The 18,233-nt window shown below is 43.2% G+C and overlaps 2 protein-coding genes across 7 annotated transcripts in view; one reads left to right on the top strand and one right to left on the bottom strand.

The window, feature by feature from the left end:
• ebag9 (estrogen receptor binding site associated antigen 9) overlaps positions 1 to 8,868 on the bottom strand; it is a 38,639-nt gene extending 29,771 nt beyond the window's left edge. The window contains exon 1 of the mRNA XM_059983966.1: positions 8,648 to 8,868. Within this exon, the coding sequence (XP_059839949.1) occupies positions 8,648 to 8,730 (83 nt within the window). The 5' untranslated portion in view covers positions 8,731 to 8,868. The remainder of the gene's footprint in view (positions 1 to 8,647) is intronic.
• A 31-nt stretch (positions 8,869 to 8,899) lies between these two features.
• Positions 8,900 to 17,945, top strand: LOC132401752 (tigger transposable element-derived protein 1-like). 6 transcript variants are annotated; one of them, XM_059983922.1, is made up of 3 exons: positions 8,900 to 8,964; positions 9,787 to 11,040; positions 15,000 to 17,945. In XM_059983922.1, exon 2 carries the CDS (start codon positions 10,015 to 10,017, stop codon positions 10,999 to 11,001), a length of 987 nt encoding a protein of 328 aa, XP_059839905.1. In that variant the 5' UTR covers positions 8,900 to 8,964; positions 9,787 to 10,014; the 3' UTR covers positions 11,002 to 11,040; positions 15,000 to 17,945. The 6 variants fall into 6 exon arrangements, 4 of the variants coding, with proteins under 4 accessions (XP_059839905.1, XP_059839914.1, XP_059839938.1 ...); XM_059983931.1 differs by lacking the exon at positions 8,900 to 8,964 and adding an exon at positions 8,971 to 9,152; XR_009514698.1 differs by lacking the exon at positions 8,900 to 8,964 and having other exon boundaries at positions 9,474 to 11,040; positions 15,000 to 15,107; positions 17,715 to 17,945.
• Positions 17,946 to 18,233: the final 288 nt, after the last annotated feature.

Here is an 18,233-nt window from a genome sequence, read left to right as displayed (position 1 = left end):
ACAACTTTAAGGCGAGTGCAGGAAGGTTTGGAGAGGTCAGATGTTTGTTGTTTTTATTTTTACACAGAGTGGTACGTGTCTGGAATGCATTTAAAGGCTGTGGTAGCCTCCATGTGGTTGAGGATGACACATTAGGGATATTTAAGAGGCTCTTAGATAAGCATATGGATGAAAAAAAAATGGAGGGTTATGTGTAGCATGAAAGAGTTAGGTTGACTGTGGAGTAGGTTAAAAGGTCAGCACATCATTGTGGGCTGAAGGGCCTGTAATGTGCTGTACTAGGTTCTATATAGTATTTCAAAATCATCTCGGGGGAGGGGTCTAATAATCCCTGCAAATATGAATAAATAAAACCTTAGAAAACAGAATTTTCCTTTCTTAGAGCTTTCATCAATGATGCAAAATGGCTGTGCTTGAAATCTCCCAAATACCTACAAGGAGATATGGACTATAATAAAGTAGTAATTACATTATTAATCATGTAATCGTCAGACCAGAAAATGCAACCCAGAGAATCAAAATTCAAATTGAATATTTCAGCAGGCTGAGAATGAAAATGTACGGAGTTTTTTAAAAATCATTTTCAGGAGATGGATATCATTGTAGGATCAGCGTATAATACCTGTCCACAGCTGTCCTTGGAAAAGTGACAGTGAGCGGCCCTGGGCAGCAGTTTCCTTACAACCACATGTTAGCTTTACCATTTTGGAAAACCTTTAAAAATCAACAATGCTATGACTCAGGAGTGAGGAAAAAGGTCAAACAAGGTAAGGGTGCCACAGTTAAAGAAAAAGATTAGCTTTATTCGTCACATGTACATTGAAACATACAGTGAAATACGTAATTTTGCGTCAACAACCAACACAGTCCAAGGGTCTTGCTGCGGGCAGTATGCAAGTGTCACCATGCTTCTGGCGGCAACATACTTACTAACGCTAACCATACGTTTTTAGACTGTGGGAGGAAACCGCAGCACCTGGGGGATCAGAGGGATCTTGGGGTCCGAGTCCACAGGACTCTCAAAGCAACTGTGCAGGTTGACTCTGTGGTTAAAAAGGTATACAGTGTATTGGCCTTCATCAATCGTGGAATTGAATTTAGGAGCCGAGAGGTAATGTTGCAGCTATATAGGACCCTGGTCAGACCCCACTTGGAGTACTGTGCTCAGTTCTGGTCGCCTCACTACAGGAAAGATGTGGAAGCCATAGAAAGGGTGCAGAGGAGATTTACAAGGATGTTGCCCGGATTGGGGAGCATGCCTTATGAGAAAAGGTTGAGTGAACTCGGCCTTTTCTCCTTGGAGTGACTGAGGATGAGAGGTGACCTGAAAGAGGTATATAAGATGATGAGAGGCATTGATCGTGTGTATAGTCAGAGGCTTTTCCCAGGGCTGAAATGGTTGCCACAAGAGGACATAGGTTTAAGGTGCTGGGGAGTAGGTACAGAGGAGATGTCAAGCAGAATATTGTGAAATGGTGCACTTCCATATCTAAAAGATGTATAACTATTGCGTTTATATGACACCTTGGTAGTTTTACTGATGACAGTGACACCGAGGTTAAATTACTGCACTTATCGTCCAGAAATCTGGACTAACAGTTGAGCATCATGAGTTCAAATCCCACTATTAGCAGCAAGGCAATTTAATTCAGCTTCTTCAACTGATTTTGTTTTTAGGGAAAAGCTAGCAATGCTGACCATGAAATAGAGACTGTCATCAAAACCCTTCTGGGTTTGATTTCCACTGCTGTCTGTAAGGAGTCTGTAAGATTTTTCCGTAACCATGTCGGTTTCATAGAAACATAGAAAACTTACAGCACAATACAGGCCCTTTGGCCCACAAAGTTGTGCCGAACATGTCCCTACTTTAGAAATTACCAAAGGTTACCCATAGCCCTCTATTTTTCCAAGCTCCATGTACCTATCAAAAAGTCTCTTAAAAGGCTCCATCGTACCTGCCTCCACCACCAATGCTGGCAGCCCATTCCACGCACTCACCACTCTCTGTGTAAAAAACTTAACCCTGACATCTCCTTTGTACCTACCCCCTAGCACCTTAAACCTGTGTCCTCTTGTGGCAGCCATTTCAGCCCTGGGAAAAGCCTCAGACTATCCGAATGATCAATGCCTGACTATACTTCTGTAAAGTACTCAGAGATGTTTCAGTTTACTGTGGTTGATGTATTATTGCCAAACACAAGATTCTACAGATGCTGGAAACCTTGAGCAACACACAATATGTTGGAGGAACTCAGCGAGCCAGACAGTATCTATCGAGGGAGAGGAACAGTCAGCATTTCAGGCTGAGAGCCTGGATCGGTTTCAAATCTCAGCCCAAGATTCTTCACCAGCTTCAAGTGTAACATCAACTGTTCATACCTCTCCTTAAGTCAGGGCTTCCCAACCTTTTTTGTGCCATAGACCCTTACCATTACCTGAAGGGTCTTTGGCCCACATTGGGAACTCCTGCTTTTTAGATGTAGCCTGACTTGCTGCCAGTGACAAGTGGTGTTTCAGGTGTCAGTATTGGGAATGCTTCTTCTCACATTATGTGGATGACAGAATTGATGGCTTTGTGGCAAAGTTTGTGGCAGATGACACAAAGGTAGGTGGAGGGGCAGGTAGTGTTGAGGAAGCAGGGAGTCTGCATTAAGATTTGGGGAGAATGGGAGAATGGACAATGAGTGGCAGGTGGAATACAGTGTAGAGAAGTGTATGGTCATGCACTATGGTAGAAGAAATAAAGGCATAGACTATTATCTATATGGGGAGAAAATGTTGAAACACTAAGGCGCAAAGGGACTAGGAAGTTGTTGTGTAGGATTCCCTAAAGGTTAACTTGCAGGCTGAGTCAGTGGTAAGGAAGGCTAATGCAATGTTAGCATTCATTTCAAGATGATCTTGTAATTAGAACATAATGGGAGGCTTTATAAGGCAATGGTAAGACCGTACTTGCAGTATTGTGGGTAGTGTTGGATCCCTTATAGCAGAAAGGATATGCTAGCATTGGAGGGGGTCCAGAGGTGGTTCACAAGAATTATCCAGGGAATAAAAGGGCTAACATATGAGGAGAATTTGATAGCACTGGGCCTAGATTTGCTGGAGTTTAGCAGAACGGGAGGAGGAGCATCTCATTGAAACCTATTAAATATTAAAAGGCCTAGCAAATGGATGTGGAGAGGATATTTCCTATAGTGGGGGAGTCTAGGACCAGAAGGCACGGCCTCAGAATAGAGGTATGTCCCTTTAAAACACAGTAGAGAGGAATCTATTTAGCCAGAGGGTAGAGAATCTGTGGGATTTATTGCCACGGACAGCTGTGGAGTATGTTTGTTATGAAGTATGTTTGTTTATATCTCTAGTCACTAATGGTTGGCTTCCTTGTTATTTCAACCGCTATTATTTCAAAGTTAAAAGTGAATTTATTATCAAAGTACAAATGTGTCACCATATAGAATTCTGAGATTCATTTTCTTGAGTGCAGACTCAGTAAATCCAAGAAACAATAAAATCATTGAAAGACCACACCCAATAGGATGGACAAACAACCAACGCGCAAAAGACAACAAGTGCAAATATAAAACAGTCCTTGAAAGTGAGTCAGTGAAGGGGCAAGTGAGGCAGAGTGAAGTCATCCCCTCTGTTTCAAAAGCCTGGTGATTGAGGGGGAAGAACTGTTTCTTGACCTGGTGATGACAGTCCCAAGGCTTCTACACCTTCTTCCTGATGGCAGCAGTGTTTATGCTGCCAGTTTAAGGCAGTTTTCTTCACCTTAATTTCAACAAACCTAGCCTATCCAATCTTTCCCTATAATTAGATAGCTGCTTCTTTCAGCAACTTCATGACTCTGCATCCTCCATAATGACACCACATTCTGCTGGCACTCTGGTGACCAGACCATGTACCAGATTCTAGCTCTCCCCAAACTGTGCTTTATAAATTCTGCACCTTTGCTAGTGATGGACATCCCATTAGCTATAATTTACTGTTACCCAACCACCTTACCCACTGCAATATCTACAAACATGTTAGCTATTAATTCAGCTTCTACAAAAACCCTATACATCCAGCCCATTTGGGCAGCACAGTAACATAGCCATTAGTGTAACACTATTACAGCGCCAGTGGTCCGAGTTCAATTCCACCACTGTCTGTAAGGTGTTTGTATATTCTCTCTGTGGCTTTCTTCATTTCAAAGATGTACGGGTTAGTAGGTTAGTTTGTCACATGAGTGTAATTGGGCGGTGCAGAGTTGAAGAGGCAGCTTCCGTGCTGTATCTCTAAGTAAATGAAATGTTCAAAGTTCAAAGAAGAAATCAAAGTATATAGGTGTCACCATACACAATGCTGAGATGCAAGGTCATGTGGGCAGACTTAATAAATCCATCACAGAATAATAACCACAGCCACTGAAAGAGCGCACCAACTTGGGCATTCAACCAGAGTGCAGAAGACAACGAGCAAATAAAATGACATTCCTTCAACAACCTTTTTTCCCACAACTAAAGCTGATGCACCATTATTTCTCTACCTGAACATACAGTAGGGACCTAATAATTTAGAAACATTGATAAAAGTTTAAAGTACATTTTGCACCTCAAAATGGTATGGGAATTGCTCAGCTGCAACATCCCTATGGAAATTACAGCAGGCAATTCTGGGACCGCTCTAGAGGGCCAGTTACTGGAAGTACATACGTAGGAATACAATTTCTTTGTAAACTCTGCTTCTCACCAATAGCATAAAATTTCCAGTCACATCAGTATTAGGTCAAAGTAAACTTATTATCAAACTACACACGTCATTTGAGAATAGCAAGATGGAGAATGTTCTCTGATCCACAGTGCACTTTCTTTTATCCCCAGTATCCAGGTCATCAGGTTTTATCAACCAATCCACCAAGATTAAGCACCAGTTCCTTTCTTCGGTTCAAGCGCTTTAGGAAGGAAATCAAGATCGAGATGCATTTTCCTCTAATTTCTCTTCTTGAGGTTTGCCCACGTCATCTTCAAACTCATCTCACAAGGACAACTACCTCCCATTCCCTAATATTCAAAGTCAATTTATTATCAAAGTATGTATATGTCACCATATGCCATCTGGAGATTCATTTTGTTGCAGGCATTCACAGTAAAACAAAGAATACAAGTTATGCGTCTTCCCTCTTCCTTTTCAGTCCTGAAAAAGGGTCTCAACCCGAAACATCAACTGTTTATTCATTTCCATAGATGCTGCCTGAACTGCTGAGTTCCTCCAACATTCTGTGTGCGTTGCTCTTGATTTCCAGCATCTGTAGAATTTCTCGTGTTTATTAGTGAAAGGGTTACTGAAAGTGAGTCCATAGATTGTGGAATCAGTTCAGTGCTGAGTGAAATTATCCACGCTGGTTAAGGAGCCTGATCGTTGAAGGGTAATAACTGTTCCTCAAGTTCAATTGTCATTCAACCATACACAGGAACACACAGCCCAATGAAACATCATTCCTCAGGGGCCAAAGTGCAATACACATTACCAACTGTCATGTACAGCACACAGCATATATAATTATGATAACAAAAAACAGTTACAAAAATATATATTAAAATAATATTACCCAGGTCCCTGAGTGTCATGGCCTATAGACTAACGATGCATGGACATTGTCCTGGAGCCAGGTTTCTGCAAGAGCAAGCTGCAGCAATTTCTCATTTCGCACAGCAGCCGTCTGCAATCCAGCTTGTCTTCCACCAAGCAATCATTTCCACCGTTTATTGGTCGCACACTGCCCATGTGGCTGAACCCGACTGCAACACAGTGTACAACAAATCCAGCTCCATCGTTATCCAGCAACTCACAAGTGGGGTAGATCTACAGCACTTGATATTCCTAATATCCAGCAGCGTCCTGCGATCATAGAAAAAGATGTAAAGGAACCTGGTGATGTGGGGTCTAACGCTCTTGTAACTCCTTCCCAATGGCAGCAGAGAGAAGACAGCAAGGCCTGGTTGGTGGGCTTCCTTGATGATGGATGCTGCTTTCCTGTGGCAGTGCTCAGGATACTCTCCATTGTGCACCTATAGGCGCTTGTCAAGGTTTAAGATAACATGCCGAATCTGTGCAAACTTCTAAGAAAGACCTAACCTGTTCTTCACCAAACTACCAACCACAGAACTTCCTGGTCACCGTATTAATCAATATCATTAGTCCAACTTTCCTAATACACTCATGTCTTCACTTCACATCTCTCATTTTCAGCACTCAGTCAAAGTAAAAGACCCATGACACATCTAGCTATTCTCCAGCTAAATACTGGAAATTGTGAGATGATTTGCTTTGGTACCCTGCACAGAGTAAGTTCTCCTGCCAGCGGCTCCAGCATTCACCATGGTTCACAAACAGTATCAAATCTGCATTATGATGTGCTTCTGATGACTCCTCTGCATCAGTAAATTTCTATCGACCCATCACTAGCTCATCTTAATTCCTGCCAGAAGTTTCATTCATACCTTGACCTTATAATTCAAACACCCTCTAGTGGACTCACATCCATAAACCCAAGCTCATTTGAAACCTCTGTCTATGTACTTTCAGGTGCTGTCTCATAGCCACTCACCTCTTCTCTAGTTGAGGCCAGGGACACTCATTCGTCCTGTCCTGAGCCTCAATTAGCTCACCACTAATTTAAAATGTTCATCCTTTTCGATCCTCCCCTGCCTTCTGGGCAGCCTTGGGAGAGACGATGGCTACGGGAGTAAACCCAGACAGAAAATTCGGAGTGGCAGCTGGACGTCACTGAACATCCTTCCAGCAGTTCCTGCAGCCAAGGTGGTGCCAAATGTATTGTTTCATAAGCTTTCCTTTGGACAGCATGAGTGAAGCCGAAAGGCAGATCTTTACAAGTAGGCATCCCAGGATCTCCATGCCTTCCATCCAGGCCTGTGATGAAGATGATTCAATCTCCTTCGAGACAGATGGATGCCATCAATCTCCAATCTCATTCAATTCCACAAAGTTCATAAGAAACAGGAGCAGAGTTCCAGAATCTCTACTCTCAATCTAACCTAACTCTGTTTTGAAATTTAATTGTTCCGGTCCATAACTTTGCTTTCCTGTTACTTGCTTTAATATAGTCTAATACTTTCCACTTTGAATCTTTAACATACTCCTCTGAAACAATGTCTTTGCACAAACCCTTGGTCAGTATTACAATGCAACATACAACTCAGTGTCAAATTTTGTTTAAAAGAAGTGGTTTATGTGTGAACAGTTATTGACATCAAACTCTTAATTACCAGAAAAGCTCCAAATAAGAAAGAAGTGTGCTAAATGAATTATCTAGTGCTTGTAACGACATCAGAAGAATGAAGGGAGATCCCACTGAAACTTATCGAACACAGAAAGGCCCTGATAGAGTGGATGTAGAGAGGATGTTTCCTATGGTGGGAAAGTCTAAGACTAGAGGACACAGACTCAGAATAGCAGAACGTCTGTTTAGAATGGAGATGAGGAGGAATTTCTTTTGCCAAAGAGTGGGGAATCGGTGGATTTCACTGCCACAGGTGGCTGTGGCGGCCAAGTTGTTGAGTATATTTAAGGCAGAAGGAGATAGATTCTTGATTAGTCATGGCATGAAGGGATGTGGGGAGAAGACAGGTGATTGGGGCTGAGAGGAAAAATGGTGGAGCAGACTTGATGGGCCAAATGACCCAATTCTGCTCCTGTATCTTTTTGGCATCAGATTTATATAAACCAACAACATCCATTAGAATTGCTGAGCTCATCAATCTCCTCTCTGAAGTGGTGGTGGCATCCGTCGGTCCCGAGAGACCATGAATCGGCGCCTGGAGTTTTCAAGGCGCAGGCCTAGGCAGGGTTGTATGGGAGACCGGCTGCAGGCCTTCCCCTCTCCACGCCACCAATGTTGTCCAACGGAAGGGCACTAGGACCCATGCAGCTTGGCACCGGTGACATCACAGAGCAATGTGTTAAGTGCCTTGCTCAAGGATACAAACAGTTGTCTCAGCTGAGGCTCAAATCACTAAAGTGAATCATACAATCAATGAACATCAAGTGAGTCTAGAAAGGAAATCACAGCTGCATTTGTTCTCTGAAAACGTTTGACACTTGATCCTAAACTACTAACAAAAATCCAGGAACTGTGGTGATAAACATGGTTCTGCACTGGATTCTGAGGAGCCCGATTTGAATTACACTGAAAAGCATCAGATAAAGTTGAAAGTATACTTGAAAGTTGGATTCCCCGAGAGTGACACGACCAGTCAACGCCAGAGCGGCAAGAAATACGGAGTCTAAATATTAATCAAAGAAGCAAGGAAACAAAATGGATGCTGGAACAAAAAAGATTTGAAAAATAAAGATTGAGATTGGAAATTACAAATGCAACTTTGTTCACCTTGCTTGCATAAGGCGTTTTCACAATGGATGTTTTATTTTCCTCTGAAATGTTTTACTGCCAATTGAGGACATATCTAAATGTACTGATCCTTTCAGTAATGAAAATCCAGATGTCAGTTCACATACTGCAAGATATAACGCAAATAACCTGGTCAAGAAGTACCCCCTAAAGACTAAACAGCGGCCAGGACACAAGAAACCTCCCAGCTGTCACCCTGGCCACGGCACAACCCCAGTGAGGCGCCGGACTTGCCTGCAGATGAGCCGCTTGAAGAAGGAGAGCAGCCACGCGAAGCAGGTGCACACTCTCAGCGCTCGGAGCTGGCTCACCGCCATGATCACCCCAGGCTTCTGCTCGGCGGCAGCGCTCGGATGCCCCTGCCCGGCGAGCCGGTCCCCCGCAACCAGGAACGCAGCCACCGCGGACACTGAGGCCGTCCGACACCCGGCCCCGCACAACACGCATGCGCGCGGGCTGGCTCCGGCCGCCGACCCGGAAGTGACTCTCGCGTAGGGGCGGAAGGACAATGCGGACGCCGTGCGTGGCGTTACGGATGGCCGCGACATAGGGTGCGGGTGTGAAGGGAGACGAAATACTCTGCACACTCTGGAGGAACTCAGCAGGTCGGGCAGCATCCGTGGAAACCACGAAGGATCGCGGCCCGAATCGTTGACTGCTCGTTTCCACGACCTGTTGAGTTCCTCCAGCGTGTTGTGCGTGAACGTGAAGGGACGACAGGGCAGCACCTGGACTATAGGTGGACGGGGCGTGGTTACAGGGGCGGGGCTACAATTGCCGGACTACCGGTGGACGGGGCGTGGTTACAGGGGCGGGGCTACAATTGCCGGACTATAGGTGGACGGGGCGTGGCTACAGGGGCGGGGCTACAGTTGCCGGACTATCGGTGGACGGGGCGTGGTTACGGGGCGGGGCTACAATTGCCGGACTACCGGTGGACGGGGCGTGGTTACAGGGGCGGGGCTACAATTGCCGGACTATAGGTGGACGGGGCGTGGCTACAGGGGCGGGGCTACAATTGCCGTACTATCGGTGGACGGGGCGTGGTTACAGGGGCGGGGCTACAATTGCCGGACTATAGGTGGACGGGGCGTGGTTACAGGGGCGGGGCTACAATTGCCGGACTATAGGTGGATCGGGGAGTGGTTACAATTGCCTGGAAACAAGTGCCAGACTGTTGGTGGAAGGGGTGGGGCTACAATTGCCAGACTATAGGTGGATGGGGGCGTGGTTACAAAGGCTCAGGACAGAATGAGTGGTTGCGTGGGTCAGACCAAGAGGTGGGGTCCTGATGAGGGATCTGGGCCGTAGACGTTGACTGTAATAACGTCCATGAAGAGGAGGAGGGTTGACTTTTACTCTTTTCCATACAGGTGTCCCCCGCTTTACGAAAGTTCGCTTTACACCGCTTCGCTTTTACGAAAGACCTTCATTACTACCCTGTTTTTGCTAACCAAAGAGGATTTTCGCTTTTACGAAAAAAGGCAGCACGCCAAGCTCCTCTCCAGGAACTACACTCAGTGTCAAGCCGCCATAGCTTAAACACTTGTCTGTGAGCATCTGTCCTTTATCTCAATTTATTCTGTGCATCTGTTGGCAGGATGTGTCCTAAGGTATTGGAAAAGCCTAAGAGAGCTCGTAAGGGTGTTACGCTCAGCGTAAAACTGGACATAATTAAGCGTCTCGATCGTGGTGAACGAAATAAAGACATTGTACGTGCGTTAAACTTGCCTGCATCCACCATTCGTACTATTTACACGCAGAGAGAACGAATCTTGAAAGCTGCCGATGTTGGTTCTGCGAGTAGCAAAGTGGTCTCTTTTAGTCGGCATCCAGTAATGGATAAAATGGAAAGTCTGTTGCTTGAGTGGATTGATGGGTGTAGAAAGTGTGGTGTCCCATTAAGTTATCTTACACTTAAGGAGAAATCAGTCAGTCTTTTTAATAAGCTGAAACAGAAAGCACTGGACGATGGTGACGAAAGTGTTGCAAAAGTGGAATTTAAAGGTAGTCATGGGTGGTTTGATCGGTTTCTGAGGCGAGGGCAGCTTCATAGCTTAAAGGTTACTGGAGAGAGTGCTTCGGCTGATACTGAAGCTGCCGAAAAGTTCCCAGAAGAACTGACAGATGAAGAGCTGATGCAGTTGAAAGAGGAAAGGATAACAATCAAAACCGAATGTAATAACGAACAGCCAGAAAGTGAAGTCATCCGAGAACTGAACGTGAAGCACTTGAGTGAGATTTTTGCTAAGGTTGACAGGGCTGCAATGATTGCAGAAAAGTATGACTTTAATTTTGAAAGGGCATGTAGGTTTAGGGCAGGTTTGCAGGATGTTTTGAGCGCTTACAAAGAACTGTATGATAGAAAAATGTGCGAGGCTAAGCAGTCAAGCATACTGTCGTTTTTCAAGCCTTCCACATCAGCCACAGCAGAAGATGAACCTGGACCTTCGACATCGAGGCGGGCAGCCATCGAAGAAGGTGTAGACGCTAGGGATATGCATGCCCTGATGAATTCAGACGACGACGAAATGACAAGCCAGTCTCCTGTACCTCCCACCACCCCAGCCTCCGACGACTCAGCCTAACACACCATCATCAGTGTGCTCGCTGTCTTCCCGATTCCGGTAAGTGAAACTACACTGTACATACATTATTTCTACTTTATATAGGCTGTGTATTTATCATATCATTCCTGCTTTTACTATATGTTAGTGTTATTTTAGATTTTTTGTGTTATTTGGTAGGTTATTTTTCGGGTCTGGGAATGCTGTAAAATTTTTCCCATATAAGTTAAAGTCATTGTAGCGAAAGTGGAATTTAAAAGTAGTCATGGGTGAGTTGATCAGTTTTTGAGGCGAAGAGCAGCTTCATAGTTTAACGTTTACTTCAGCGAGTGCTTCCGCTGATGGCACTTGCGTGAGATTTTCGCTACAATTGACAGTGTTGCAATGATTGCAGAAAAGTATTTCTACTTTATATAGGTTGTGTATTTATCATATTATTCTTGCTTTTGCTATATGTTAGTGTTATTTTAGGTTTTATGTGTTATTTGGTATGATTTGGTAGGTTATTTCTTTGGTCTGGGAACGGTCAAAAATTTTTCCCATATAAATTAATGGTAATTGCTTCTTCGCTTCACACCTTTTCGGCTTATGAAAGGTTTCATAGGAACACTCTACTTTCTGATAGCGGGGGAAACCTGTATATATTGCCTATCCTGCGGAGTTCCTCCAGCACTTTGTGTCTATTAGTCTGATTTCCAGTATCTGCAGATAAAATAAGCCATGGTCAGTATGGTTTCCTCAAGGGAATTTGCCTGACAAATCTTGGAATTCTTTGAATAAATAACAAGTAGGTTGGATTTTCAGAAGGCTTTTGACAAGGTGCCTGACATGAGGCTGCTTAACAAACGTGGTATTACAATAAAGTTTCTAGCATGGATAAAGTAGTGGCTGATAGGCAGGAGGCAAAGAGTGGGAATAAAAGGAACCTTTTCTGGTTGGCTGCCGGTGACTAGTGGTGTTCCACAGGGGTCTGTGTTGAGACAGATTCTTTTTACATTATATGTCAATGATTTGGATGATGGAATTGATGGCTTCATTGCAAAGTTTTCGGACGATACGATGATAGGTGGAGGGGTAGGTAGTTTTGAGGAAATGGAGTGGCTACAGAAGGACTTCAAAGTTCAAAGTAAAATTTATTATCGGAGTACATATATGTCGCCACATACAACCCTGAGCCTCCCAAATAATCCAGAGATCATCTGGCCCTCTGGCTCTGACATGCCGGAGCTCTCTTTGCAGGAATTGTGGTTCTGGAAGTCAGGTTCCCTGATGGTCTCGAGCTTAGAATTTGGTGCTTTCACAGTTGTGGTCCGAGTTTGAATCCTATTCAGGGAAAATTCGTTTCAGCGCCACGGTAGCATAGTGGGTAGCACGATGCTATTACAGCTCGGGGCGTCAGAGCTGAGAGTCCAATTCCGCCGCCCTCTGTAAGGAGTTTCAACATTCTCCCTGTGATTGCATTGGTTTCTTTAGGGTTATCCAGTTTCTTCCCACAGTCCGAAGAAATACTGGTTAGCAGGTTAATTGTCCTGTGATTAAGCTAGGGTTAAACAGGTGGGTAGCTGGGCGATGCAGCTCGTTGGGCCGGAACAGCTTGTCAGTTCTGTATATCTAAAATACCAGGCAAGCTGCAGCTCGCATCACTGTGTTTATTTCTGTTTGACTAACACACACAAAATGCTGCACAAACTCAACAGGTTAGGCAGCATCTGTGGGGAGGATCAAAGACGACATTTTGTGCTGAGACCGGTCGCCAGGATTCCTGTCTGAGTGTCCGTTTGAACTGCCTTTCCACCACATTTGTTTCCAAACTGGGCTGAATGAGACTGCAACCTCCTGATGAAGGGTCTTTGCCCAAATGTTATCAGTTTACCTTTTTGTTCTGGCATCTTCCCACTTCCTTCTCAGTCCTCAAAATGGACCTTAGCCTGAAACGTTGACTATTTATTGATTTCCGTAGTTGCTGCCTGGCCTGCTGAGTTCCTCCAGCATTTTGTGTGCTTTGCTTTGAATGAGACTGAAGCTTGTCTGAATCTTCTGTCATTAGTTTTTCTTCAGGAGTAAAATTTTTATAGAGATAAAGATTAGCTTTATTTGTCACATATACATCATAGTATCAAATCAAATCAGTGAAGATTGTGCTGGGTTTCACCATGCTCCTGGCACCAACAACTCACTAACCTTCATGTTACATCTTTGGAATGTGGGAGGAAAGCCACACAGTCACAGAGAGACGTATATCCTCCTTACTGACAGTGGCAGGAATTGAATCCGGAACTGACAGCTGGTGCTGCAAACCATTATGCTAGCTGCTGTGCTATCCTGCCACCCATAGTTAGAAAAATGAGTCAATCTTCAGGCTCAGTCAACCTTTTACAGCCTGACCCTTCAATGCATCCTTTACTGTGCAAACTGACCTTTTCACTTTCCCATTTGAAGCCCTGCAGTAAGAAGTGAAACTGTTTTATTCTGCCTGTCTTCACACTACTATGCTAATACTATTAAAAAGACCCAGATGGAGTGGATGTGGAGAGGATGTTTCCAGTAGCGGGGAAGTCTAGGTCCAGAGGGCACTCAGAGTACAAGGAAGTCTATTTAGAACAGCAATGAGGAGGAATTTCTTTAGCCGGAAGGTGGTGAACTGGTGGAATTCATTGCCACAGACAGCTGTGGAGGACAAGTGATTGGGTATGTTTAAAGCGGAGGTTGGAAGTTTCTTGATCAGCAAGGGCATTAAAGGTTATGGAGAGAAAGGGGTTAATGAATCAGTCATGATTGATTGGCAGAACAGACTCGACGGGCCAAATGGCTTAATTCTGCTCCTATGTCTTATGATGTTATGGTCTTGTAACCATTCATGTACAACCTATAAAGCGAAAACTAACCATGAATTGCTGTGATGCTTCACTCCCGGGTGAGCTCAGTGCCTTTTATGCACACTTTGAAGGGGAGAATAAAACCATCCCTGTGCGAATCCCTGCAGCATCTGGTAGCCTATGATCTTTGTCTTGGAGGCTGACATCACAATATCTTTCAAGCAAGTGATCCCCTGCAAGGTGTCAAGCCCTATTGGTAAACCTGATGGCTCTGAAAACCTGTGTCAACCAACTGACGGGAGTGTTCAATCTCTCTTTGCTTCAGTCAGAGGTTCCCACCTGCTTCAAAAGGGTACCAGTCATACGAGTGCCCAAGAAGAATAGGGTGAGCTGTCTCAGTGACTATCACCCTGTGGCACTCACATCTACTGTGAGAGGTTGGTCAAGGGTGGAATCAACTCTTCTGAATAATTGCTCACATTCAGCTCACAATTCATGTTCCTGTCCTACTTGATACTGTCTGACATGCTCAATATTTACAGAAATTGGTGTTCATATTTCCAGTATCTAATCTGTATTGTATTCAGTGGACATTTACTGAGTTTGGAATAATCGGCCACCGATCTTTTTCATTTCCATAATGTTCTTCTCTTTCCAGCTCTGAATTATCATAAGATATAGGAGAAAAATATGCCCACTCAGTCCATAGAGTCTATTCAGCCATTCCATCATGGCTGATTTATTATCCCTCTTAATCTCATTCTCCTGCCTTCTCTCCATAACCCTTGACATCTTGACTAATCAAGATCCTCTCAACCTCTGCTTTAAATATACCCAATGGCTTGGCCTCCACAGCTGTCTGTGGTAGTGAATTCCACAGATTCACCACCATCTGGTTAAAGAAATTCCTCTTCATTCCCTGTTCTAATGGGATGTCCTTGTATTCTGAGGGTGTATCTTCTGGTTCTAGACTCCACCACTACAGGAAAAATCCACTCTATCTAGGTCCTTCAATATTCAGTGGGTTTCAATGAGATCCTCTCTTCATTCTTCTAAATTCCAGTAGGTATAGTCACAGAGCCATCAAACACTCCTCATACATTAACCCTTTCATTCCCATTCATACTGGGGTACAGGTAATGGGTTCCTTCATTGGACACAGGAAAGCATGTTTTTTTTAATCCTGGATTTCCTCACTTGCAGATCCGAGTCAGTTCAGATAGGCAAAAACATTTCCTGATTGTGGACTTCAGGAGAGGGAAACCAGAGGTCCATGAGCCATTAATCATCAGAGGATCGAAGGTGGAGAGGGTCAGTAACTTTAAATTTCTGGGTGTCACTATCTCAGGGTGTCTTGGACCCATCATATAAAAGTTATTGCGAAGAAAGCATGACAGCGCCTCTACTTCCTTAGGAGTCTGTGGAGATTCAGCATATCATCGAAATCCTTGCCAAACTTCTCTAGATGTGTGGTGAAAAGTGTGCTGACTGGCTGCATTACGGCCTGGTATGGGAACACCAATGACTTTAAACAGAAATCCTACAAAAGGTAGTGGATTTGGCCTAGTACATAACAGATAAAGCCCTCCCAACCATTGAGCACATCTACATGAAACACTGTCATGGAAAGGCAACATCTGTCATGAAAGATCCTCACTACCAGGTCATGCTCTTTTCTCACTGTTGCCATCAGGTAGAAGATACAGGTGCCTCAGGCCTCGCACCACCAGCTTCAAGACAGTTGCTACCTCTCAACCATCAGGCTCTTCAACAAAAGACATAATTACACTCATTTATTGAGGTGCTCCCACAGCCGATGATCTCACTTTAAGGACTCTTTATCTTGGTATTTGGTACTCTTGTTATTTATTGCTATTTATTTATATAATTTCAACAATTTGTTGTTTTCTATGCTCTTACTCTTTCATTGATCCCGTTTACAGTTACCATTCTATATATTTGTTGAGAATGTCCACAGGAAAAGGAATCTCAGGGTTGTATGTGGTGACATGTATATACCCTGATAATAAATCTTTCTTTTAGCTTTGAACTTTTAAACTTTGAAATGTTCCCCTTTAAAGTCTTTGAACTTGTTTATTTGTTGAGCACACAAGTGATTCACTTATCAAACTTAGGAATTTTATGTCTGTGTTAATACAGTTTTAATTAAAATTGCCACATTTTGACAACCGAAAAACAAAATTTAATTGTGGTTATGTTTCCAGAAATAAGACTAAATAAGTTACAGCTTGCAGAATAAGGAGCTTTCACTTGCAAATTAGTTACCATAACAACAATGTGAATGGTTTCAGACCTCACTAATAAGGCTGCTTACATTTCATTTCCCAAAGAATTGGTGTGTGACAGCTTCTCCAAATGTCTCACGTTTTAAATCCAGTGGATAAGGTGAAAACGTTAGGATCGAAAGCATCAAGTGCTAAGCTGCCAATCCCTGTGGTGACTTCAGAAGATGAAAGAAAGAGATTGATACTTGCATCTCTATACAATGTACAAATGTCAAGAAAAATATCACTATTTATTTATTGATTGCGATACAGAATGGAATAGACCCTTCAAGACACGCTGCCCAGCAACCCCTGATTTAACTTTATCCTTATCACAGGACAGTTTACAATGACCAATTAATCTATTGACCTTTTGGACTGTGGGAGGTAACAAAGTATCCAGAGGAAACCCGTACAGACACAGGGAGAACATACAGGCAGCAGTGGAAGTTGAACCCAGGTAGCTGGTACTGTAAAGCGTAGTGCTAACCACTACGCTACCCTGCTACCCCATTGTATTAAACCAAAAAGATTAAGTTTTAGTTTTATTTGTCAAATGTGTATCGAAATATACAGAAAAAGGTGTCTTTTGCGTTATTAACCAGTGTAGCTGAGGCAGCCTGCCATTGTCGTCATGATTCCGACAGCAACATAGCTTGCCCAGAACTTACTAACCCTAACCCATAACTTTGGAACATGCGAGAAATAATGTTTTATTGATTATTACTGCTAAAATTGAGGGAAGCTGGTGTCGTTCACACTAAACCTATTTTACAGTGCCTTGAAAAAATATTCAGCCCCCCCACAACAATTTTCATATTTTACTGTCTAAATTTCTAAGTTTAAAATATATTGAAATACGATCTTTGAGCTAATTTACATTACATTGTGCATCATGTCAAATCAAAACAAAAAAATCCAAAATCTGTCAACAATTTACTAAAAGTCAAAAACCAAAATTGTACAGTGAAAAAGTATTCATCACCTTTGGAATTACTATGCTAACTTTCCTCAGGCACAGTACTCTATATTGCCTTACCAACTCACCTAGGTGACATAGAAAGTTGGAGGATCACCTGTTTTCAATGAATTCATAAGAAGAAACACCCCCTCTCTCTGTGAGTTTCAGCAGTGTGGTAGATTTTCAACAGATCAAAGCAAAATGAAGACAAAAGAGCATTCAAGACAAGTCAGGGAAATGATAATTGAGAAGTACAAACCTGAGGAAGAGTATGACATTAAAGACACTGAAAATAAATCTATTCCCTTGCATCCTTATGGTAGTCTTAGATCCACAAATACTGATCAGCCTAGACTTCCTAGAGTCAAGCATTTAAGAAATGGTCAGTGGCATTTTGTTTTTATTCAACAAAAATCTGGAAAATTCTGCTGACTGAGATAAGCCTGGCTAATTCTATGGAAAGCCTACTTTTTTTAAAAAATTTGGTCTGCTTATAGGTGTAATGGCTTCTTTGTAATGTTTCACTGCTAAGGTAATGGTTTCTCTGTAGCAGCAATGTTTGGGTTATGGCTGGAGATAACAGGACTGTCGTATGCCTGTTAACCAATTGGAGATTGTTGCTGTCTTGTGTATCTGGAAGGATGTTGTTTATCGTGATCTTTTGTCAAGGAGAGATGAAGAGGGAAGAGGCACGTGGAGAGAGCTGGTAGACCACCGGATGGAGCGGACTGGGATGTGAGGATCTGAAGGTCAGCGACGTTTGGAGGAGACCGATGGTGGAAGGATGACTACTGAGTGAGCTCCAATGTGACTTTGACTTGGGCCCTTTTTTTCTGTTTGTTTATTTTCATTACTAACAGTATATTCAGATTAAGGTTCATAAAGTTCTATCATTTAATTGCATATGGTGTACTGTCTGGTATTTTGCATTGTGGGTTTGAAACTGGGGCACATTACACAGCATACACACAAATGTGATTACCCAGTTTGGCGGGGCCAAAGGCTGATTCCCCTAGATGAACATGAGCTGGGTGAGCCTGAAGGTTACATAGGATTATTTAATGCCTATTGATGTTAATTATGTTTATATAGTGTGTTATATTTGATTACATTTTATTCTATATAATGTTTGTATTACGATTTTTAATGTTGAACGAAGGGTTGGGATCTGAATACAAGGCACTGTATATC

This window comes from Hypanus sabinus, chromosome 1, assembly GCF_030144855.1.
Source record: "Hypanus sabinus isolate sHypSab1 chromosome 1, sHypSab1.hap1, whole genome shotgun sequence".
Lineage (NCBI taxonomy): Eukaryota > Metazoa > Chordata > Chondrichthyes > Myliobatiformes > Dasyatidae > Hypanus > Hypanus sabinus.
This window is presented reverse-complemented; position numbering and strand designations above follow the sequence as displayed.